Below are 23,352 nucleotides of genomic sequence, written 5' to 3' on the forward strand. Positions count from 1 at the left end.
AGGATGCTGCAAAGAGACACAGGTGATATTTGGAAACAACAAAAGTTAGATTTTGTCACAAAGCTTTAAGTAATAGATAGAAATAGAACTTCTAGGCTGATCGTGATAGCAAGGGGGCATTTCTCAGAGACAGTGCTGATCTCAGTAGCGGTGCTTAATCTGTAAAAAGAGAATGGTTATGTAAGCTTTCAGAATATTTGTTGTTGTTGAGTCGTTTACTCATGTCCGACTCTTTGTGACCCCATGGACTGGTGCTGGAGGAGAGTCTTGAGAGTCCCATGGACTGCAAGAAGATCAAACCTCTCCATTGTGAAGGAAATCAGCCTTGAGTGCTCACTGGAAGGACAGACCCTGAAGCTGAGGCTCCAAGACTTTGGCCACCTCATGAGAAGAGAAGACTCCCTGGAAAAGACCCTGATGTTGGGAAAGATGGAGGGCACAAGGAGAAGGGGACGACAGAGGATGAGATGGTGGGACAGTGTTCTCGAAGCTACCAGCATGAGTTTGACCAAACTGCGGGAGGCAGTGGAAGACAGGAGTGCCTGGCGTGCTCTGGTCCAGGGGGTCATGAAGAGGCGGACACGACTAAACGACTCAACAAGAACAACAACAAGGATCATCTAGTCCAACCCCCTGCAAAACACAGTCAGTCGCAGCCAAAGCAGCATGGCTCCATCAGTGGCGGATTTACGTATAAGCTAAGCCAAATCCCTTATTTTGGCTGCTGATCCCTTATTTTCGAGGCTGCTGGTCCCTTATTTTCAAATCTGTCAGTTGACAGCTGTGGCCAGGTGAAGGGACCCCTGACTGTTAGGTCCAGTCATGACCGACTCTGGGGTTGCGGCGCTCATCTCGCTTTATTGGCCGAGGGAGCTGGCATGCAGCTTCTGGGTCATGTGGCCAGCAGGACTAAGCTGCTTCTGGTGAACCAGAGCAGCGCACGGAAGCGCTGTTTACCTTCCCGCCGGAGTGGTACCTATTGATCTACTTGCACTGGTGTGCTTTTCAACTGCTAGGTTGGCAGGAGCAGGGACCGAGCAACGGGAGCTCACCCCGTCGCGGGGATTCGAACCGCCGACCTTCCGATTGGCAAGCCCTAGGCTCTGTGGTTTAACCCACAGCGCCAACCGTGTCCCTGGATGCAGCCTAGGATAGCATAATTGGTGCCACTGCAAAACATCTGTCTCCACCCATTCTCAGCTTTACATTTGGGCCACTGAGGCTCCACAACAGCCCAGCAGAAGAGCCTCTTCTGTGCAGGAAGGAATAAGCATAAACAGTCACTCTTGGATCTGCATGTGGCGGATTTCTGTCCCTTATTTTCAAATGCCCTTAGTTGACAGCTCTGGCCAGGCGGGACCCGAGGGGAGAAGCGTCGGGGCGCTAGGACCCGCCGGGCGCGGGCGGCGCTGTCTCTCTCTGTCTCCCTCTCTGGCGCCCCCTGTGGGCGGGAGGCGGGCACTGCGCGCCGATCGCGCCCGAGCCGAGCCGAGCGGCTTCGGTGCTGCAGTGGCGGCGGCGGCGGCGGCGGGCGAGGCCTCCTCCTCCTCCTCCTCCTCCTCCCCGGGCAGGGCAAGGCGAGCGCAGCGCGGAAGGAGGAGGCGGACGAGGAGCCCCCCCGGGAAGGAAGCAGCAGCTGCAAGACCAGCGCCGGGGAGCAAGGTAGAAAAAGGGGGGGCAGGAGGAGGAGGAGGGGGATCCCCCTCCGGGGGGGGCAGCAGCAGCAGCTGACAGTTTGCATGGGGGGGCGGGGGGAGTCCTCGATGCCCCTCTTTTGGGGGGGCGCTGCTTTGACATGCTGCTGCTGCTGCAGGGAAGCGGGCAGAGCCCCCCCCCGCAGCCTTTCTCGGCTTGCATTTTGCAAGGTACCCAAATCGCAGCAGCAGCAGCAGCAACTCTCCCCCCCCCCGCTTGTTGCATTGCACGGAAATGGGAGGCTTCCCCCCCCCCGCCGCCACTTGCTGGGATGGGTTGGAGGGAGAGAGGGGAGGGGGGTTGGCAGCGCCTCCACCTCTCCCCCCCCTTCAAGTTCAAAGGGGTTGGCATGGGGACTGGCAAGGCTGCATGTTGTGTGGCCCCCCCGTTTTCCACCCATCACCCCCTCCCTCGAGATTCTGCCCCTTGGGTTGAACTTGAACTTCACGTATCTGGCAGGGAGGAGGAGGGACAGGAAGGTATCTTGGCGCGGGGGGGGGGGGAGGAGGCAGAGTGCGGCGAGGCGCCCCCCCCCCTCGCCTGTGTTCGTGTGCGCGCGTGCGCCGTGCGGTGTGCCCGGGCGAGAGGGAGGGGGGAGGGAGGGGGGGTCGGCTGTGATTATTTATTAATTTCCCCCCATTTCTGCAGACGTGTCTGACCCGTGTCTGCTCTATTTGAGGGGGGGGAGGTTTGCAAAGATGGGAGCCCCCCACCCCACTCCCCACCCCCCCGAGCCACGCATGGGGGAGACCCGGGGGTTCCCCCAGATCGCCTCCGCTTCCCGGGTTTGACATTCTGCTGCCAAGCGGGCGGCAAACATGGCAGCCTGGCATGACCCTCGGGGGGGGGCGCCCCTCTTTCCTTCCAGGGCGGGGGGGGGCAGGAGAGGCGACGAGGGGGATCGGGGGGGTTCTGCTTAGGAGGGGCGGCGGGGGGGGGAGCCTAACTCTCGCCCTCCCCCCCCCGCACACCTGTAGCTTGGCCCGGCGGGGGGGGGGAGAAGGGAGGCTGGTGCATTTCCCCCTCCCTCCTCCCTTGCCTCGTTTTGGCGGGGGGGGGCGGCGGAAATGATGCATGGCGAGCGGGCGCCTGTTTCCCGGGCACATCGCTGCCCCCCCTCCCGGTTTCGGTCGCGGGGGGGGGAGCCTGGCCGGAGGCTTCCCTGCCGGGGGGGGGGCGAGGCGCTGCCTGTCACCCTTCTCTGCCCGGAGCTGGGGGGGGGGGGTCGGGCGCAGCTGTGTCCTTGAAGGCTTTGCGCTGCGGCTGGTGAAGGGCGAACGTGGGGGGGGGGCTGCTGCTGCTGAGCTCCCCACCCCTCCCTACCAAGGCAGATCCGCTGTAGAAGCCCCCCCCCGGACTGGATTCTCCCCACCCCACGCTTGGTGCAACAGCCCCCCCCCGGCTGTGCCCCCCTCCGTTGCGTGCGGGGATGGCTTCGCCCACTGGCACGGTGCCAGCCTCCCAGCTCCGCCTCCCTCCTGCTCTTTTGCAAGGGGGGGCTTTGCGTGCTGCTGTTGCCCCCACCAGTGGTTGACGGGGGGGGGGGAGATGGGCACAGCCCTGCAGTTGCGGAGGGGGGGCTCCAATGCCTCCTGCGGGCCCAGGAAGTGCAAGAGAGGACCCCCCCCAGCTGGGTGCCCTGTGGCGAGAGGCAGGTCAAGGGCAGCCCTGGCAGGATCACCCTGATGCCCCCCCTCACCCTGTGACATCTCTGCCCCCTGCCAAACTCCAAAACCCCCTGGGGGGGTTCCTGCTGCCAGGATCAGGAATGCCCCCTCCCTGCCTCAAAAGGATGACCATCTCCCTCTCCACCCAGGGGCACCTTGATTTAAACGCTTGCCAAACTTTTGCGTGACCCCCGAGCAGCACCCTGTGACCCCTTTTTGGGCAAGGGGGGGGAGCTCGGGGTGCCCCTCCCTGTGCCAGGCTGGGCTTTTCCGTGGGGCTTGGGGAAGGGGCAGCTAGGAGTTGGCTCCCTTCTTGGCAGGAGCCGAGGAGGGTGGGCACTGCATGGGGCCAGGTGGGCAGGGCACTGGTGCCCCCTCAACCCTTGTGCCAGCCCACCTGCCTGCCCACCTTCCTTGGCACCCCCCCCTGTCGCTGGAGGGAGGGGAGCAAGATTTCTCTTCTCCTCTCTCTCCTCCTCAACCCCAGAGCCAATTCTTCAGCCCAGCGGCTTTGAAAAGGTCTTGACAATAAGGGGAGGGGGCGACCTTTTGTGAGATGGAGATTTGGGGGGGGGGTCCGCTCTCCCTAACCCCTCGCCTGCTGAGTCAGCTGGAAACATGTTGGCAGGGGCTCTTTCTCCTTCCAATTAGATGTCTAAAAACATTGGAGGGGCTAATGGAGGCCAGGCGGCTTGCCGGGGGTAACTTGCAGGGGAGGGGGCAGCTTTGCAGCCCCCCCCCTTTGCTCTTGGGATAGCAGGATTAGATTCCGGGTGAGGCTGCCTCTAGGCTGGGATAATCTCTTATAAATTTCTCCTGGAGGGAGCCAAACTTTGATTGTCATGAGAAATGGGGAGGGGGGACGGGAGGCGCACAAAGGAATGTTTGCCTTTAGAAAGTTGGCAGGATCCCATCTTTTTTCCCCTGCTCCTGCCTCGCAAACCTCCTTTGGAGGGTGGGAACCACCTCTCCCCCCCCCCAATCCATCCTCTTAGCTTTTACAGTCAGTTCTTCTTTTGATAGCGAATCTCCTCTTTTGCTCCAGGCGAGGGCAGGCGTTTCCTGGGAGCGTGCAGAGTTCTCCAGGGCTGTCCTGCTTTGCACCGCACACACGGGGCCTCCAGCTCTTGTCAGCCGCTGTCCAAGGATGCTGGGGGGGGGGCAGTGCCTTTGGGAGCCGGGAGGGCAGACAGGTTGCGACCCCCGGCAGGGGCCTCCTGACCCCTCCACCTGCGAAGGAGGCGGCTGTCTTGTAATTCTCCTAATCCAGAGCAGCAGGCTGTCCTGGGCAGCCCTTCCAAAGGGAATCCCCTGATGAGATAGCATGGGGGGGGGGGACGGGGGCCGCTGAGGGCAGGCAGGGAGGTCGCCTGAGGGCACTGGAGCCATCGCATCCTGACCGGCTCGGATGCTCTCTGCTCTCCATCTGGACCCGTGGGGGCCGCAGGTTGCTATTAATAATAATAATAATAATAATAAATTTTATTTATACCCCGCCCTCCCCAGCGGCTAACAACCAATAATAAAACCAATAAACCAATAATAAAAACAAGTTGATTGAAACACAACTTAAAAACAAGATTAAAATACAACATTAAAACATTAAAATGCAGCCCCCCCAGTTCCCATCACCACAACAGATTCAGGGGGCCCAAACGTCTTTTATGGGGGTCCTACTTGCTTGTGTGCTTCTCACCTGCACAGGAGATGCTGTCCAGGTCGCAGACTCTGGCAAGAAGGTGGCATTTTTCCAACCAGTCTTTGTTTAAGAGTATATTTGATCCCCCCCCCCCACTTTATAGCAACTAATTCAAATCTATATTAAGGGAGGAATTCACTAAGGCGCTGTGTTCAGTTGTTCCGTCAGGGCCTGTTTTTCAGCCGGACGGAAATCTAGCCCCATCTTCCCTCCCCCTGCATGCTGTTCTGGGGGTTCCCCCAGTCAGGTTTTTTTTTTGGGGGGGTGGAATCCCCATCGGGTAGTGGAAGTCCTTGCGTCTCCCTTCTGGCGGCAGGACCAGTTAGCTGAGTGTGGCCTGGCGCACGTTGGAAACATGTGGGGTTTTTCTTCACGGCGGTGCAGCCCCGTTAAATGCATTTGTTTCTCTGTGCATGTTTATGCTGGAGTTGCATGCCGCCCTCCTGCCAAGGCACCCACAGGCGGCTCACTGTCTTAAGATCCTGCAGCAGATCCATTATCGGGACAGCAGAGGTGGCCCCATCCTCTCAGGCTGACCAGGAGCTGCTCCCTGGCCTGGACTCCTTCGCTTCTGCACCGGAAGGCTGCATCTATCTCCATATTGTCTGCACTGGCCGGCAGAAGCTCTCTCCAGGTTTCAGGCTGGACTCTCTCCCACGCCTGCCTTGAGATGATCAGGATTGAACCTGCTTGCAAGGCAGCTATTTATCGGTCCCTCTTGCTGCAGCAAATGTGGCCTGAGAAGTGGTTTCCCACTTCCGGGGCTGGAATAGATTCCATACCCTCCAACATTCCTCCAATGAAACTAGGGATGTCCCATTCAGTAATGGTGATTTTACTATTTATACCCCACACATCTGACTGGGTTGCTCCAGCCACTTTGGCAGCTTCCAACATATATACAAACATAATAAAACATTAAGCATTCAGATGGCTTGGGGGTCGGATAACTCCATACCCTCCAACATTTCTCCAGTGAAAATAGGGACGCCCTAAGGAAAAGCAGGACATTCCAGGATCACTCAGAAACCAGGACGGCTTCTCTAAATCAGGGGTGTCCCTGGAAAATAGGGGCACCTGGAGGGTCTGAGATTCCCTACTTGAAACCCCAGAGACCTGCTGCTGCCAGTCAGTGCAGGTGGCCCAGAGCGCTGGGTTTTGAACATCCACCCCGCAGCTTGCTCCATTCCTCAGGGCTGCACGAAGGCCTGACGCAGCCTTGCTAGCGAGAGAGTCATCTAAAACCCGGCATGGCCATGATTTATTTACTTGCATTTATATCCCTCCTTTTCCTCCCACGGACGTGGTTCTCCTCCCCCCTCCTCACTTAATCCCCGCAACAACCATGCATTGCAGCCCCACAATTTCTGCATTGCACCGGGTTGGGCTGGATGACCTTCGGGGTCCCTTCCAACTCGAACCATTCTAGGAACGCTGGGAAGTTGGTTGGGCCGTGAGAGGCAGTGGCCACCCTTGAAGGTCACCCAGTGAGAGCACCATGGCCAGGCGGGGATTCGAACCCTGGCCACTCAGGTCCTGGTTCGTTGCTCTAACCACTGGACCACACCATATGGAGCCACGCCTCAGGGAGGGCAGTGATGCTGGCGTTTCCCTTCCTCTTTCTGCCCCAGAGTCCCTAGGTGCAGAGAAGGCCTTCTCCTTATTGCTGTGATTCATTGCATCTGCCCCACTTTTTCCTCCACGGAGCCCCACGCGTGGTCCTCCCCCTCCTCATTTAACCCCCGCAACAACCCTGTAAGGTAGGACAGGCAGAGCGGTGGTGTCGCCGGGTGAGCTTCAGGCCCAAGCGGGGATTCGAACCCAGGCCTCTTCCACAGTGACCCACATGAGTGGGTCACAAGCTCCTTGTCGCCTGCCACAGAGGGCAGAGCTGGCTGGAACCGGGTTAGAAATCTGCTCTTCCAATCTGACTTGGATGAAGGAGGCATCTGGGCTGGGCCCCTTGATCCGTTTCAGCTTCCCTGGGGGGGCCATGTGTGTGTCGCTCCCCCAGCCGTGGGGCAGAACGGCCTCTGCAGGGCAGCTGGGTGTGTTCTGCCCCCCCCCCCGGAGTCACAGCTGATGCTGTGAGAAAGCAGCCCCTCCGCAGTCCATGCCTAGCCTGCTATGTGCTGGAAGTTGGAACCATGCACTGGGGCCCAAGGGGAGGCCTTGCCCCCTAGACAACACCTTTCCCCCTGGGGAGATCTGGAGGGGTTTTGGGGGTGTCCATCTGGGGTTCCCTCGTGGGGCTTCCCGGGCTTCCCAAGCGCTTGAGAGACATAGACTCTGCTGGCATCTTGTGTCTGTCTGGCAGGCAGGATTGTGCTCGGGGGTCGCTTATGTATTTGTCCCTGCACCCCACCTTTCTCCCTCTAGGGAGCTCAAGGTGACCTAGGGGGTTCTCCCCCCCTTTACCCTCCAACAACCCTGTGAGCGGCGGCAACTGGCCCCAGGACACCCAGTGAGTTTCACAGCTGAGCCTTGTCCGACACTCTAACTGCTAGGCCACGCTGTCGCTCTTGCTGCGTTTGCCCCCTGGTGCACAGGAGAGCAGGATGCCCAGGGAGCTTCCTCTCCCCGAAGGCGACCCACGCCTGTGGGGCTGCTGGGACGGGTGTTTCTCCAAGACTTTGGAGCTGGCAGGCTTTGGAAGAAGCCCAGGTTCTTCTTGCTCCTGGCTATGGATTGATGGCTGTCTGTCAAGAGTGATAGCAGGGCAATTCTGTGTGCCTGTGCCCTGCGGGTGGCGCTGATTCCTTCCCTCTCCCTCACTGGCCTTGGGCAAGTCACTCCTCTTGGCTCAGTGGGGAGGCAGAGGCGGATTTAGGGGAGCACGACTGGTTTGCCCCCACTGGGCACTGGGCCAAGAGACACTGCAACAAGGATGGGCAAGGCGGAGAGAGGGGGTGCAGTGTTAGAAACTCAGGTGTGTAAGCTAGGTGCTTAAATCTAGGTTACGGTAACCACAACAGAGTGTCTGTTCACCAGGGGGCTGGACTAGATGCCTCTGGGGACCCCTCCCAAAGCTACGCTTCTACAATTCTTTGCTCTCAGCGACATCTCTGGGCTGCTCTTACAGCAATTCACTTGTCCCAGGATGCAAGAAGGAGAAACACACACAGTGGAAATGGATAGTGGAGGTTTTCACAGCCTGGTGCCCAGAGATCTCCATATAGTCATCATTCGACCTGTGCCAGTAGCAAAACGCGCCTGGCTAATTTCTAACACTGAAATTTTTAAGCCCAAAGTCCGCCGCTGTGGGTTAGCGCCATCCACAGGCGGGGAGGGCTAGTGGCCAGAGGGAGCTCCCTTAGGGTGCCGCGTTGGCAGCAGCAGCAGCAGCCCAGAGCTCTGGTGTGAGGATGCCTGTGAGAGGAATGATTCTAGGAGGGTCTTGGGACCCTCTGCACAGCCTTGCCCAACTGGGTGCCCTGCAACCCCTTCAGCCCCAGCTGAAACCTCCCCTCTCGCAGTTTCCAGCAGCTGGTACCCAGAAGCATTCTTGTCTGTGACCGCAGAGGCACAGCAGTGCCATCCATGCCCATCTCCTCTGTGAATTGGCCCAGCCCTAGGTTGGCAGCTGTTGTTGCCTCCAGTGGGAAGGCGTTCCAGAGTTTAACTCTGCGTGAAGGAGCACTTCTTTTTATCTGAAGGGCGCTTGCTTGGGCACGGCTGATTTCAGGGGCCCCCTGTGCATCTGGCCTCCCCGAAATCGCCACCTGGTGGGGGCTGAGCTGAGCCGCTGTGGCTTCTCTTGTCCTCCGGTGTCCTTAAAGGCACCCCCTGGCATGCGCTTGGCACCGTCCCGTTCGTGAGCACCAAGAGCATCAGAGGCGCCAGCCCCAAGGGGGCCCATCCAGTCCTGTTTCCAGATGCCCCCAAGGGGGGCAGTCCTGCTTGCAGGGCGTCAGCGCAACAAGCTCTCTTTTCCCCGCTGGGGATTCTCAGGCGCTGGCAGGCGAAAGTGGGTGCATTTAGCCCGTGGGCACTTTGTTTGGCACAGGGGAAGGTGAGGCACCTTTGGGTTGGGTGGTTCTGCATGAATGCAAGTTGCTGGAAACCCCAGGAGGGGAGAGGACTCTTGAGCACGGATCCTGCTTTCAGCTTTCCTGTTCTTATTTGGGTTCTCCTGTGGCATCTCTTGGTCTTTGGACTCCACTGTTTACTGTTTCCGTCCTGTGCACATGATAGAATATTACGTAATGTGTGTGTGTCTTTATCTCTCTACAAAACCTGCCGGCCGACGACAGAAGCCTTCCTGCAAAGTGTGCTCTGGCCCAGGGAAGCTTTTCCCAGGATAGAGAAACCCAACCTCTTTGCTGGGACGCGGGTGGCACTGTGGGTTAAACCACAGAGCCTAGGACTTGCTGATCAGTAGGTCGGCGGTTCGAATCCCCACGACGGGGTGAGCTCCCGTTGCTCGGTCCCTGCTCCTGCCAACCTAGCAGTTCGAAAGCACATCAAAGTGCAAGTAGATCAATAGGTACCGCTCCGGCGGGAAGGTAAACGCCGTTTCTGTGCGCTGCTCTGGTTCTCCAGAAGCGGCTTAGTCATGCTGGTCACATGACCCAGAAGCTGTATGCCGGCTCCCTCGGCCAGTAAAGCGAGATGAGTGCCGCAACCCCAGAGTCGGCCACGACTGGACCTAATGGTCGGGGGTCCCTTTACCTTTTTAACCTCTTTGCCATTCTTCTCTGCAACTGAGAAGGAAGACACTGCTCTTCTTTCCCTGCAGTTTCCCTTCCCTGACATCTTCCCTGTTCTCCTCGCCCTGGTTCTTGCTCTGGGTTCGAGAGCTGCTGCTCTGCACATGTTTGCAGGAGGCTGGAAATGGCGATAAGACTGAACACATTTTGCATTTGATGCGTTTTCTTGTATTCTCTTGCGCGCAATTTGGATGGGACCTCCTAGAATTGCAGAGGGCCATCCGCTCCAAGCCTTTGCAATGCAGGAATCGCAGCTTGTGTTCTGAAGAGAAAAGCGGGAGATCTGCCCTGAGCACAGTAGGCACAGTGCCAGCTGCCCTCTCTTGCCCATGTGGGCCTGCCCCTATGCCAAGGCTCTGCCTCCCAGCTGCCCTTTGGGTGCCCCTGCCCTGCAAGGTGGGGCTGGAGGAGGGGGGAGGGCTCTTTCGCTGGTGGGATCCTGCAGGCAGCAGCCAGGCTGTTTTCCTGGCAGCCGGCAAAGAAAGACATTTTTACTCTGCTGGGCTATTTAAGGCATAAGTGACTTTGGCGGCTGCTATGGTTTTTTAATTATAATTCTGGTTTGCGTTTTTGTTTTTTCTAAATGTAAACAGCCCTGGAAGCACGAGGAGGTGTATGAAATACTAAAAGAAATAAGTTCAGCCGTTGGCTCTTGACTCTTGAAAGTCTGGGGTGCCTAAAGTGTTGGCCGCTGCGTTGTGGGGTGGGCTGGGCTAGTGGTTAGAGTGCTGGACTAGGACTTGGGAGAGACCAGAACTCCCAAGAGCCTCGCTGGGTGATCTCTGGGTCACTCACTGCTTTTCAGACTCGCCTACTTTGCAAGGTTGTTGTAAGCTCAAAATGGGGAGGTGGAGAAGTATGTGCCCCATGAAAAGTGGAATATAAATGCAATAAATAAACATAAATCAATAAATAGAATGAATTGATTTTAGAATGCATTTCAATTGATTGTAAAGTGTTACTTTTATTGTTGTTAGATGCTCTGAGCCCGGCTTCCGCTGGGGAGGGCGGGATATACGGTGGTACCTTGGGTTACATACGCTTCAGGTTACAGACTCTGCTAACCCAGAAATAGTGCTTCAGGTTAAGAACTTTGCTTCAGGATGGGAACAAAAATCGTGCTCTGACGGTGCTGCAGCAGCGGGAGGCCCCATTAGCTAAAGTGGTGCTTCAGGTTAAGAACAGTTTCAGGTTAAGAACAGACCGAATTAAGTGCTCAACCGGAGGTACCACTGTAAATAAAATTTTATTATTTATAATAAATAAATGACCTCTTTCAGTGGCCTGACTTTCCAGGCGGCCATTTCGCCTGGCACAGGTCTGTATGTGGAGACTGGATGAACCTCCTGCTGTCCCAAAGTTCTTCCTGCGTGGGAATCTCTTTTCTTGAATCCATTGGTCCTGCTCTGGAGGGTAGGACTCGAACCCACTGCTTCACATGACAAGAAAGGTTGATTCCGACTGCACCTCCGGAAGAGCCTTGTGAGAGTGGGAGCTGTTGGGCGTGGAACCAGGAGGTGGTGGAGGTTTTTGAAGAGAGGTCGGATGGCCGCCTGCCAGGGATGCTTTAGCTGAGATTCCTTTTTTTTTTAAAAGATATTTATTAAAGTTTTCAAAGTTAATACAATAAAAAAGAATCAAAAAGAAAAAAGAAAAAATAACAAAAAATAGAAAAAAGTTTAAAAACACATAAAGTTCACAATACTTATTTTTCATTAACATATTTCCCCGACCTCCTCGTACCTCCCTTTTTTGTATTCCGGTTCAAATTGTTAGTTCAGCAAATCCTTATCAATAATTTTTAGCCTACTTCTGCACCTTTTTTTTCCATATCACTCAAAACATTACAGCTGGAAACCACTTAATTTCTATCCGACATCATTCTAACATTCATTCATTTTACAATATTTCTGCTTTAGCTGAGATTCCTGCCTTGAAGGGGGTTGGTCTAGAGGACCCTCAGGGGTCCCTTCTGATTCTCAGGTTTGAGAGCATGATCCTGCTTTAAGCCTTGGGAGGCAGGTCTGGTTTCTGGACTTGTGTGTTGGAGGGCTTGAGATCGGGGCTGGTTTTGTTGTCCCCCGAGACTCCATAACGGCTGGACCACAGGCTGCACCTGTTGAACTGGCACCAGATTCAAGACGTACAACTCAGGGTGCCATCAATGCCTGGCTTAACTCAGGCGTGGGAATGTCGAGTTGGAAGGGGCGCCAAAGACCATGTAGCCCCCCCACCCCACCCCCAGGTCTGGGCCTGACTAGAGACTCTTCCTGGCATTTGAGCCTTGCCCAGTTTTGCCTCTGGCTGTGGCACTCCTGTCCCCACTTGGGTGAGGCTGAGTCCTCTCGCCACATGAGCTTAGCAGGGCTGTGCCAAGGGGGGTGGGGTGGGCGGCCAGCCGGCCTTGATAGGGGACCCCCTCTCTGAGTAGGGCTGCCCTGTGGCAAAGTGGGGAGGGGGCTTTCAAGCACCTGGCCAACCCCTCCTGAGACGGAGAGCTCCACTGCACTCTCCTGTCTCCATCCTCGCCTGCCCCTCCCCTCGCAGACCTGGCTGATTGGCAGCTCTGCCTTCTGCGTGGGAGGGAGTCGTGCAAAAAGGCTCCTTTTCCTCGTGCGTGTGTCACACCCCCTCCCCTCCTTGCAACTCCTTCAGGCTTTGCCGCTTGGCAGAGTTGCGGTGCCAAGGAAAGGGGTCCTTTGCGCTGGAGGCTGTGGCAAAGACAAGAGGGTCCTTGCAGAGGCCGGTTTGTGGTCCTGATCCAGGAAACAGCAGCTGCCTCCTGGGGCAAGAGGAAGGTGAGATGCTCAGAGCTCTTGAGGGGACCCAAACCTGTTTGCCAGGGGGCCGTTGAGTGGGGGGGGGGGGAGAGACTTCCAGCACCCAGGAATCTGATTTATCCAGAGTCAGACTACCAGTCTGTCTACATTCGACAGCAGCGATGGCTCTCAGGCAGGCAGTTTTTCCAAGCCCTCCTTGGAGATGCCAGCAGCGTAACTTGAACCCGGGACCTTGTTTTGCTGGCAAGGCAGCAGGTGCCCTGACCCTGTGCTAGGACCCTTTCCCATGAGGGGGGTGGGCTTGGCACAGGCAGTTCTGATGGCTCCTTCTTGGGTAGGGGGCTTCCTCTAAGCCCCCGTCTCTGTGATGCTCAGGGGAGATCCCAACCTGACTGTTTTGAGAGCTGAAGGAAACCGAACCCCAGATCTGTTACTCTTTCCTAGAAAGCTGCGTTTCCGGGTGTGTGGGTGTGTGCAGTGTCTCTTTGCATCTGATTTGGGAAGATGTCCCCTTGTGGCAAGGGATGTGGGTGGTGCTGTGGGTTAAACCTCAGAGCCTAGGGCTTTCTGATCAGAAGGTCGACGGTTCGAATCCCCACGACGGGGTGAGCTCCCGTTGCTCAGTCCCTGCTCCTGCCAACCTAGCAGTTCGAAAGCACATCAAAGAGCAAGTAGATAAATAGGTACTGCTCCGGCGGGAAGGTAAACGGTGTTTCCGTGCGCTGCTCTGGTTCACCAGAAGCGGCTTAGTCCTGCTGGCCACATGACCTGGAAGCTGTATGCTGGCTCCATCAGCCAATAAAGCGACGATGAGCACCGCAACCCCAGAGTCGGCCACGACTCGACCTAATGGTCAGGGGTCCCTTTACCTTTACCCCTTGTTGCAGGAGGGCGTCCCATTGGGGGCCAAATCCTCCCTTTCCTTGGGTGCTTCCTTTAGACCTGTTTCCAAAGTGGGTGCTGGGATTACCTGGGGGGCGGTTCTAAGAGGTTAGGGGATGCAGGGGGTTCACTGGAGGGGTAAGTGTGTATTGGGCTTTGAAAATATCATCAGTTTGGGGGAGTGTATTAGTTGATTTTGAATAGATGTGCAGTAAATTGCTGCTGTTTGCATTGGGTTTTTGTCTTCCCTGGTTGGGTCTGCTGTTCTGAATAATGCTTCTTATGGGGCAGGGGGCACAGGGGGAGGAGTTTATGGGACCAAGGGGGCAGGGCCCAAAGCAGTCTGGGAACAGATGTTTCCTGGAGTATGGAATAAGCAGAGATGGCAAAACTGGCAGCCCTGATAAGAAACATCTCTAGTCTGTTTACGAAGTTACGAAGTATGCAGCGGGGTTCGAAGTTTAAGGGGAGAACAATAGCAAGAACATATTAATAAACCTGTTAAAGAGGATGAAGATGGATTTGGTGGAATTGCAAAATGCAGTTGTCCGAAATGTGTATTGCAAACATCGTTGGTGGGCGAGCGGCAGTTCATTAGTATTGTGGAATTTGGGATAACTGATGGGTGGCGAAACGTAACTTTTGAGATTGAAATAAAATAAAATAAAATATTATACCCTCCCCCCCAAAAAGATGCTGCAGAGGAACTCATCCGGAGCCGCTGCTCCCCATAGCCAGATCAGCCCCACACCGAGAGCAGAGGGGCAGGGAGGGCTGGGTGCCCTGAGCCTTCGTGGGCACCTTGGGGGGCTGGCAGGGGCTGGCATGTGAATTTGGGTTTGGGAAAGAGCCAAGGGAGGGTGCTCAGATTCTTCCGCAGCAATTCATGCCCACTTGCAGGGGGCATTGAGTGCCACTGTGGGTCAGATCTTGTTCCTAGCCTGGCTGGGGGCCGGGGGGGGGGGTTGTCTTCCGCCTGGGAAGGGCTGATTCCCTCTCCGCCTTGCACTTGTGACTTGGCTCACTTGCAGCGCATTACGTCCCTTTAGCTGCAATTCCTTTATGGTGGGGGGTTGGGCGCCAGAGGGGTCGCATCCTGTGGCCCTTTGGCATTCCCAGGTAGAGGGCGGACCAGAACTATTGTTTGTGGGGGACACACACCCATTTCCAGAGTTCTTCCCCCGTTGCGTTGGAGGTGCCCAGACTGGAGGCCTCTGTTGCATTCGGCTCCTGATTCATAGAGTTGGAAGGGACGCCGAGGGTCATCCAGTCTGACCCCCCCAATGCAGGAATCTCGGCTGAAGCATCCCTGACAGATGGCCCTCCAACCTCTGCTTAAAAACCTCCAAAGGAGAGGCCACCCCAGGGGGACTGTTCCATTGCCAAACAGCTCTCACTGTCAGAAAGTTCTTCCTAATAATAATAATGATTTTTATTTATACCCCGCCCTCCCCGGCCACAGTGAGGCTCAGGGCAGCTAACACCAATAAAATCACAGTAAAATCTGGCGGTTCCCTTATTGCGAGAAGTGAGGTTGCAGGGAACCAGGCAGAGGGCCTTCTTGGTGGTGGCGCCCGCCCTGTGGAACGCCCTCCCTTCAGATGCGAAGGAAATAAGCAGCTATCTTCTCTTTAAAAGACATCTGAAGGCAGCCCTGTTGAGGGAAGTTTTTAATATTTAGTGCTGTATTGTTTTTAACACTTGAGTGGCTGGGGAAACTCAGCCGGATGGGCAGGGTATAAATAATAAATTATTATTATTATTATTATTATTATTATTATTATTATTATTGGGGGATAAGGGGGGAGAGAAAGAAAAAAAGCCAGTTTAAAATACAGGTTAAGATGCAATTTAAAATGCATGTTTGAATCTCCTTTTTCTTGTAGTTTGAATCTTTTGGTTTGGGTCCCAGATTCGGGACTCATATCCTTGAAGCAGCAGATGCAGTTACCCCCCCTCCCCCCCTTGCCCCCACCCCCACTGCACCTTGGGCAGCACCAAGGCCTGTTCCTTCTCCCACCCCATAGCTCTTTCCCTACCAAGGGGTGCTGGGGGGGGACGACTCTGGGCCGGGTGGGGACCTTTCCTTCTGCAAGTGGCCCTGCCCCCCCCAGTTCACCCAGAGCCAAGGCTGTGGCTTAATGACCCCCCCCCCGGCCTGCGAGGGGCTCTCCCTGCCCCTGTGCGTGAGCGCCTCTTGCCCTGGGGCTGGCCCTCTGACCGCCTCCTCTCTTCTGGCCCTTGCAGGTGGCAGGGAAACCAGGACGGATCCATCCGCAAAGGGGGGCCCTTGGCGCGCCAGCTCTCCCGCTCCCCCCAAAGCCTTTTGCACCTTGAGCCCCCCAAGGGGACCCGCCTCCCGCCTCGCTCGCCATGCCGTCCAATGGGGCCGTCGACACCAGAAGCCCCTCCGCCGACCGGGATTCAGCCGACGCTCACAAGGTAAGCGGGGGGGGCAGCGGGGGGGGCTGTAATTGGGAAAGGTGGCAGCAGGGCCTGTAACAGCCTGCGGGAGAGCTCAGTCCATGGATCTCAGCGTCACGGGTTTGAGTCCCACGTTGGGCAAAGATATTCCTGCATTGGGGGGTTGGACTGGATGACCCTTGGGTGCCCCTTCCAACGCCCATTGCACCTGTGCAAAGTTTGTGGCCTCCGCCAGGGCCAGGGCCTTCTCAGTGATGGCTCCGACCTGGTGGAACGCTCTGTCCCATGAGACCAGGGCCCTGCAGGATTTAACCTCCTTCCGTCAGGCCTGTAAGACAGAGCTATTCCGCCTGGCCTTTAATTTGAATTCAGCCTGAACTTTTATTTCCCTTCCCCTCCCCTTTTTATGAAGATCTCCCGCTCTGAGACCCCACAGCTAATTCTCCCCTGGCCTCCTCGCTGGCCCAAGCAGGACCAATTCAGCCAGCTAGCCCTGGGGATTATCTAACTGATTTTTTATTTTTAATTTTTATTGTTATTCATGTTTTTATGCTGTTTTTATAATTAAGTGTTTTAAAGTCTTTTAAATTTGTTGTTAGCCGCCCTGAGCCCGGTTTTTGAACCGGAAAGGGCAGGGTATAAATAAAAATTTATTATTAATATTATTATGGGCTGCTGTGGAGAGGTCTTCTCTGTCTTCTCCAGCATCGGGTTTAACCCAGCTCCGGTTTTTGGGGTGGGAGCGTCTGCATTATGGGGGGGTTGGACTAGATGACCCTCAGGTGCTTTCCAGCTGCTTTGATTCTTTAATAATGAGACGGGCAGCTTTGAAGTCTATGGGGCAGAGGAGCAGCCTGGACTTGGAGAGCGGCAGAGGCGGAGGAAGAGAGAGCATTATGGCATGGGCTTTGCCTTGGTTCTCAAACATTATCTGTTCCGGAAGTCCATTCCAAAATCAAAGCATTCCAAAACCAAGGCGTAATTTCCCATAGAAAGGAATGCAAAAGAGCCATTCCAGACTTTTAAAAACAACCCCTAAAACAGCAATTTAACATGAATTTTACAAGCAATTTAACATGAATCTAACAAGACCATCGATCCATATAATGAAATAAATAATCAATGTTCTGTATTATAAAATAAGTAAAACAGTATTGTAGATGATAAAAATTAAAACTAAATTTTTTTCATACCTGCACTGATGATCGTCACTGTTTGGATGGGGGGATTTTCTCCATTTCTGCAGTCACACAATCAATTAATCAATCAATCAATCAATCAGTAGCTGAACTGGGATCCACACAGCCACAAAAACGAATTAACCGGAAAAGCTTCAAAACAAAAAACGTAAAATAAATAGCAAAAACAAAAGCACCAAATATAAGCTCCAAATATCAATTCAAAACACTGCAATCGGAAACGGAAGACTTGAATTACAATGGGGGGAGGACGCAAATTAGCAGCGCAACAGGAAACACAGGGGGACTAAAAATGGAGCACGTTCAGCTTCCGAAAAAAGTTTGAAAACCAGAACACCTACTTCCGGTTTTGCAGCGTTTGGGTTCCAAGTTGTTCGTGAACCAAGGTACCACTGTAATGCCGAGCCAAAAGTGTGTGGGTGACCTCAGAGTTGGAAGGGACCCCCAGCGCACATCTAGTCCAGCCCTCTGCAGGAAGCCCCTGGGGCAGGTTGCGGTGCAGGAGAGAGGATCCTCTGCACATGCTCTGTTCTCTCGTGAGAGGCGGGCAAAGGCCTGGCTCAGGGGGCTGGTATCCTGTGGTTGTTAGAAGAAGCCTCGGCTGAGTTCTCAGAAAGGCCCAGGGAGGGGGAAGACGGACGGATGCCTTGTATTTCTGCGACACTTTCCATCACACGAATCCCAAAGCGTCTTGCAAACATCGTTAAGTACAGCATAAACTGTACGCTATAATTAACAACACATCAAAAAAGCAGTTGCAATCTTTGAAACACTTTTGGCAAACCGGCAACTAAAAATACTGTGTTTTATTTCATACAATTTATATACTACTGATTGGTTAAAAAGGGGGGGAAAGACCCAAAAACCTCGCAAGTGGTTTAAAGAAAGCATTAACATTATCAATAAACCTTTCTCTCTCTCTCTCTCTCTCTCTCTCTCTCTTTTGAATTTGCATTTTATTTATTTATTAACATTTTTATATCACATCGATAAACGTTGTCATATTACATTACAGGACTTACTATAATATAATTTCCAACATGTATGCAAAAATTATATACACATTTTATATTCCTAGAAAGAAAATGAAACAAAAAAGAAAGAAAGAACAAAGAGAAAAAACAAAAACAAATCCCGCCCCCAATAAACCTTTCTCAAAGTTAAATTAAAATAACAATGGACTGGAAACGGACAAAAATGCTCATCCTCTTCCTGAATGTCTGGACGGGCCTGTCTAAACACGAATGCTTTCAGCAGGTGCCAAACAGAGCAAAGACTCAAGTGGTGGGGAGTTCCAAAGGGGAGATGCTGCCACTAGGGAAGATCTGTGTATTTACAAATGCAGAAGGGGGTGTTATGTGGCAGTTTGGGATGGGATAATGTTTGGAGGGGAGACCAGAGAGGCAAAGCTGTCATGCGCATGTGGGGGGGCGGAATGCAGGTGAGGCGTTCCAGGATCAAGGAAACCGGAGGGAGAGAAAGAGACCTGTTTTTGCACCGGAGGGCTGGGAGCCAGCTGGCACAGCCTGGCTCATGCCGGGACTGACTCAGGGTTGCTCTGCTGTGCCCTGAGGGTGCCGAGTTCCAGAGCTGCTCTCCATCAAGGCGTGTGTTATGTGTCCGTGGGGTTTTCCCTACGGCTCGGTTCACGGCTTCCGGCTCTCTTGCTGCCCCCACACCTGGAAAGGGGCAGCGTTCAGGTGTTGCTGCTGCCGCTGAGGACCATCCGGGGACTGGCACCCATCCTGCAAGTCTGCCGCTTGCGCTGTTCTCTGGCACCCTGGTGCAGGAGCCCGCTAAGGCTGCAAGGGAGGCTCCAGGGCTCGTGCAGAGGGCTCCCTGCGGGCTTTCACCTGGCCCTCCCTCCCCTGTTCTGCGCCACAGTCTCTCAGGCGCCTTTCCCAGGTGACACCTGAAACGGGGTTTTGTGTTTCCACTGCATGTGTGCGCCGGTGTGCGCCCCCCCGCGCATTCCCCTTCTCTGAGCACAGCAGAATGTGTGCGCATCCAGTGGAAGATTCAGGACAGAGGAAAGAGAGAAGCTTCCCCCCCGCAGCGCATAGTTGGAACTGTGGAACTCCCCGCCACAGGACCTCGAGGGCTTGAAAAGAGGATGAGGTCTATTCATGGAGGAGGAGAGTGATATCAGTGGCCCCTAGACAGAATGGCAATACCTCTGGAAGCCACATGAGAGGAGGGTGATTCTCTTTTGCCCCCCCCCCCTCGCCCAGCTCCTGTGCCCAGGCTGCCCCAGAGGCACTCCAGTATCCTAGGCTCCTGCCAGCTGTTTCCGTCACTTGCTGCCTGCTGTACAGCCCTGTTTCTGCAGGAGAATCCGGCCCTCGGAGGGAGGGGGGCTGTTCCCCTGCTCCCCCCCAACAAGGGAGTTTTCCCTGGAGTTGTTTGGCAGGCACAGCAGGAGGGAGGGAGGCGGGTTGGAGGGGCCCTGGGGGCTTTGCAGGCAGCCAGGTGGCTCGCCGCACCTGAGGCACAGGTGGAGCAACTTGATTTATAGCGGGGCGGACCTGATCCGAGCCGGCTGGAGGGAGGAGCCTCCCTGCGCAGGGGAAGAGGTCTTTCCTGACATTGCCCTGGGATCACATAGCAACCCGCCTGCTTGGCTTGTCGGCCTTCAGGCTACGTCTTCTCCGCCAAGGAAGCATCTTCTCTTCCTGTCCATCTTCTAGGGCACCTGTCAATCTCGAGAGAGAAGGGAGGGCACCTTGGAGGGTCAAGTCAAACAGCTGGATTAGCATGCGCCACAAGCCTGGGCTGCATGTCTGGAGGTCCTGGCCTGCCCAGGCAACAAGACCCTCCCTGTCGGCCTCACTGGTGGGGGGTCCTAGGGAAAGCAGAGCAAGATGTTGGGCACCAGTTTGAATAATAATAATAATAATAAATAATAAAAATTATTATTTATACCCCGCATCTGGCTGGGTTTCCCAAGCCACTCTGGGCGGCTTCCAACTAAACATTAAAATACAACAATTCACCAGCTATTAAAAGCTTCCCTAACAGGGCTACCTTCAGATGTCTTCTAAAGGTTTGGTAGTTATTTTTCTCTTTGACATCTGGTGGGAGGGCGTTCCACAGGGCGGGTGCCACTACTGAGAAGGCCCTCTGCCTGGTTCCCTGTAGCTTTGCTTCTCGCAGGAAGGGAACCGCCAGAAGGCCCTCGGTGCTGGACCTCAGTGTCGGGGCTGAACGATGGGGGTGGAGACGCTCCTTCAGGTCTACTGGGCCTTTGAGGCCGTTTAGGGCTTTAAAGGTCAGCACCAACGCTCTGAATTGTGCTCGGAAACGTACTGGGAGCCAATGCAGATCTCTCAGGACCGGTGTTATATGGTCTCAGCGGCCGCTCCCAGTCCCCAGTCTAGCTCCTGCATTCTGGATTAGTTGCAGTTTCTGGGTCACCTTCAAAGGGAGCCCCACATAGAGCACATTGCAGTAGTCCAAGCGGGAGATAACCAGAGCATGCACCACTCTGGCGAGAGGTAGAGTCTCATCCTGCATACCAGATGGAGCTGATAAACAGCTGCCCTGGACCCAGAATGGACCTGCGCCTCCATGGACAGCTGTGAGTCCAAAAGGACTCCCAGGCTGCGCACCTGGTCCTTCAGGGGCACAGTTCCCCTCTGTGCTGCTCGAATGAGAACTTTCTTACATTTGTCCTGAATCTCCCAGCATCCGTAGGTCTTGGCTTACGAGAAAGGGAGGAAAACGTTTCTCTGTCTGCTTTCTCCAAGGCGTGCCTGTTTTAGAGATTTCTGAAATTAGGCCTGGCGTGATTCCTTTCCAGCCGCTCAACTACTTGTTGTTGTGCATCTCTGGGGGGGGGGAGCCCTGCTGCTGCTGCTGTGGCCCTTGGGCCCTTCCCACAAGCAGGGGGGACTGTAGGAGAGGAGGACTGGGACTGGGTGAGCCCCCCTTTGGTCTGATCCAGCAGCCAGGCTCTCCGGATGTCCTGATTTTCCTTCCCGTTTTATGGAGGGATGAAAGGAGAGGTGGAGGTGGTGGTTTTGGTGGTGATGGAGAAAGACTCGCCTGAGGTCGTGCAGAGTGTCTCTGGCCAAAGTTGACGGAGGAGCCGTCAGGCCCAGTGCACAGCCGCTTCCTACGCTCCTCTCTGCCTTGACACTGCGGCTGTTTTAAGTTTTGAGGGTCTCTTCTCTGACCTGCACAGCTCCATGCACCTCTCCGTAGTCCCACACAGTGCCTTAGGTCCCAAGACCTAAAGCTTTCATCTGGTGAACTTTTGGGAGATTTCTGTTTCCGAGTTGGAAGGGACCCCTAGCGGTCATCTAGTCCAACCCCCTTGCCAAGAGAAGAGGGGCTTTGGCGTCCCGGCTGCCCATGGAGGCATTTCGGGCCCTTTGAATGTGCAGCAGAGCCAGTGCGCAGGGAACTGGGCGGTTTTGAAGATCCTCTTTGAAAGCCCCAGCACTCTCTGAGCAAGCCTTCAGGCTACACCAAACTCTTCATCGGGATAGTAGGTCTTTGGAGCAAAAACCCCAAAGAGAAGCAGGGTTTGGGGGCAGTTTGGGTGCTGGCTGTGCTTTGGCCGCTTCAGGCCAAAGAGGCAGGAGGGCTTTTCCGATTTGGGGTGCTCAGCATCCTCATTGGGCCAAGGAAGGCTGCCTTGCAAAGTCCACAGGTCTCTTGGGCACAATTTCACCTTCCCCTGGCAAGGATGGGAGGCAGGTGTGGGTCGGTTAGTTTCTTGTTTCTGTTGGGGGTTGTCGCCATCCTGGGAAGGGGCTCAGCCCCTGTTCCCTTCCTGGGGGCACCTGGGTGGGGCTCTGATGTTTGTTCTGCAGGGTCATTCAGGGGCCACATTCATTATACTAATCTGCACAAAATATGCTCTTTAAAAACACACCATGTGCTGGTTTCTTGGTCTGGGGGTGGGAGTGACAAATGCAATAAACCCCCTCGGCTTCAGAACTATATTTTCTCACGCACAGTAAATAAAGACAAGCATTTCAAAATGTTCTTTCAAAAAGCAATTGAGACAGTCATTACAGTGGTACCTCTAGCTGCGGACACGATCCATTCTGTGGTGCCATTCGCACCCCAAAAAGTCTGCAACTAGAGTGGTGCTTCTGCGCAAGCGCGGAGCGCGATAGAGCGTTTCTGCTCGTGTGCAAAGTGCGCAGAACTCTTCTGTGCATGTGCAAAGCGCGCAGAACGCTTCTGCGCACGCGGCAAAACTGTTTGCCGCATTCGCAAGCCGAAAAGACGCAACATGAACCTAACTCAACCCGAGGTATGACTGTATAGCAGTGCACTAGCAAGAGCTGAGAAAAACATGATTTGAATCGAATTCCTTCATTGTCATGAGCTAGACTAGATGATCCTTGGGGGTCCCTTCGAACTCTACAATTCTGTGATTCTATGAAAAACCTGCCCTTTGTTGGTCTTTCTAGTTGGTGCCAGTTGAATGTCCTCCTTTGATCTTGAGAATAGTGCAATTCCACCATTTAGAACATTACCTCTTAACCCTCCCTCCCCCCTCCAAAAACCCCCTGGTGTGGCAGGATAAGTGTCTTCCTGTGTGCCCTTGTGCCCCGAGCGTCACCTTGCTGTCCTACAAGATCACCTGGGGTGATCTCTTTTTTCTTTTTTAAAAAAATGTTTTATTCAATTTTCTTCAAAAGTAACAAAAATAAAAACAAACAATAACAAATACAACAGCAAACAAAGAAAAATATACACAAAAACAATATCAAATCCATAAAATGGAATTCACAGAGTCCCGTGATTCCCCCTGCCATTCCTTAAATTTTCTTTTCAACTGCATATTATTTCCATTGCAATTTTTTTTTTTACCTCAAACTTCCTACACTATCTCTAAAATTACAAGTGTTCTTAAAATCCTGCCAATGTATCAACCTTTTTACAATTCTTTTGCAAATACATCATTTGAACATTTCCCATTCTTTTTAAAAAAATTCTTGTCATCTTGATTTCTGAGCTTTCCAGTTACAGTCACACCTCGGGTTACAGACACTTCAGGCTGCGTTTTTCAGGTTACGGACCCGCCGAAACCCGTAAGTACCAGAACAGGTTACTTCCAGGTTTCGGGGGTTGTGCATGTGCAGAAGCGCTAAACCGTGCTTTGCCCAGAAGCGCCGAATCGCAACCCGAATGTGCGCAGATGCGCCGCTGTGGGTTGCGAACGCTGCAGGTTGTGAACGTGCATCCTGCACAGATCACGTTTGCAACCCGAGCGTCCACTGTAGTATCGCCATTTCAGCATAGTCCATTCACTTGGTTTGCCACTCTTCTCTGGTCGGA

General features: G+C 54.3%; 1 protein-coding gene across 2 annotated transcripts in view; it reads left to right on the forward strand.

The window, feature by feature from the left end:
* Positions 1 to 1,542: 1,542 nt before the first annotated feature.
* DNMT3A (DNA methyltransferase 3 alpha) overlaps positions 1,543 to 23,352 on the forward strand; it is an 86,304-nt gene continuing 64,494 nt past the window's right edge. The window contains exons 1-2 of one of the 2 annotated variants that reach the window (XM_053383853.1): positions 1,543 to 1,662; positions 15,680 to 15,874. In XM_053383853.1, the coding sequence (XP_053239828.1) occupies positions 15,806 to 15,874 (69 nt within the window). In that variant the 5' untranslated portion in view covers positions 1,543 to 1,662; positions 15,680 to 15,805. The remainder of the gene's footprint in view (positions 1,663 to 15,679; positions 15,875 to 23,352) is intronic. The other variant, XM_053383854.1, reaches the window with a different exon arrangement.

Source organism: Podarcis raffonei, chromosome 3 (assembly GCF_027172205.1).
Source record: "Podarcis raffonei isolate rPodRaf1 chromosome 3, rPodRaf1.pri, whole genome shotgun sequence".
Lineage (NCBI taxonomy): Eukaryota > Metazoa > Chordata > Lepidosauria > Squamata > Lacertidae > Podarcis > Podarcis raffonei.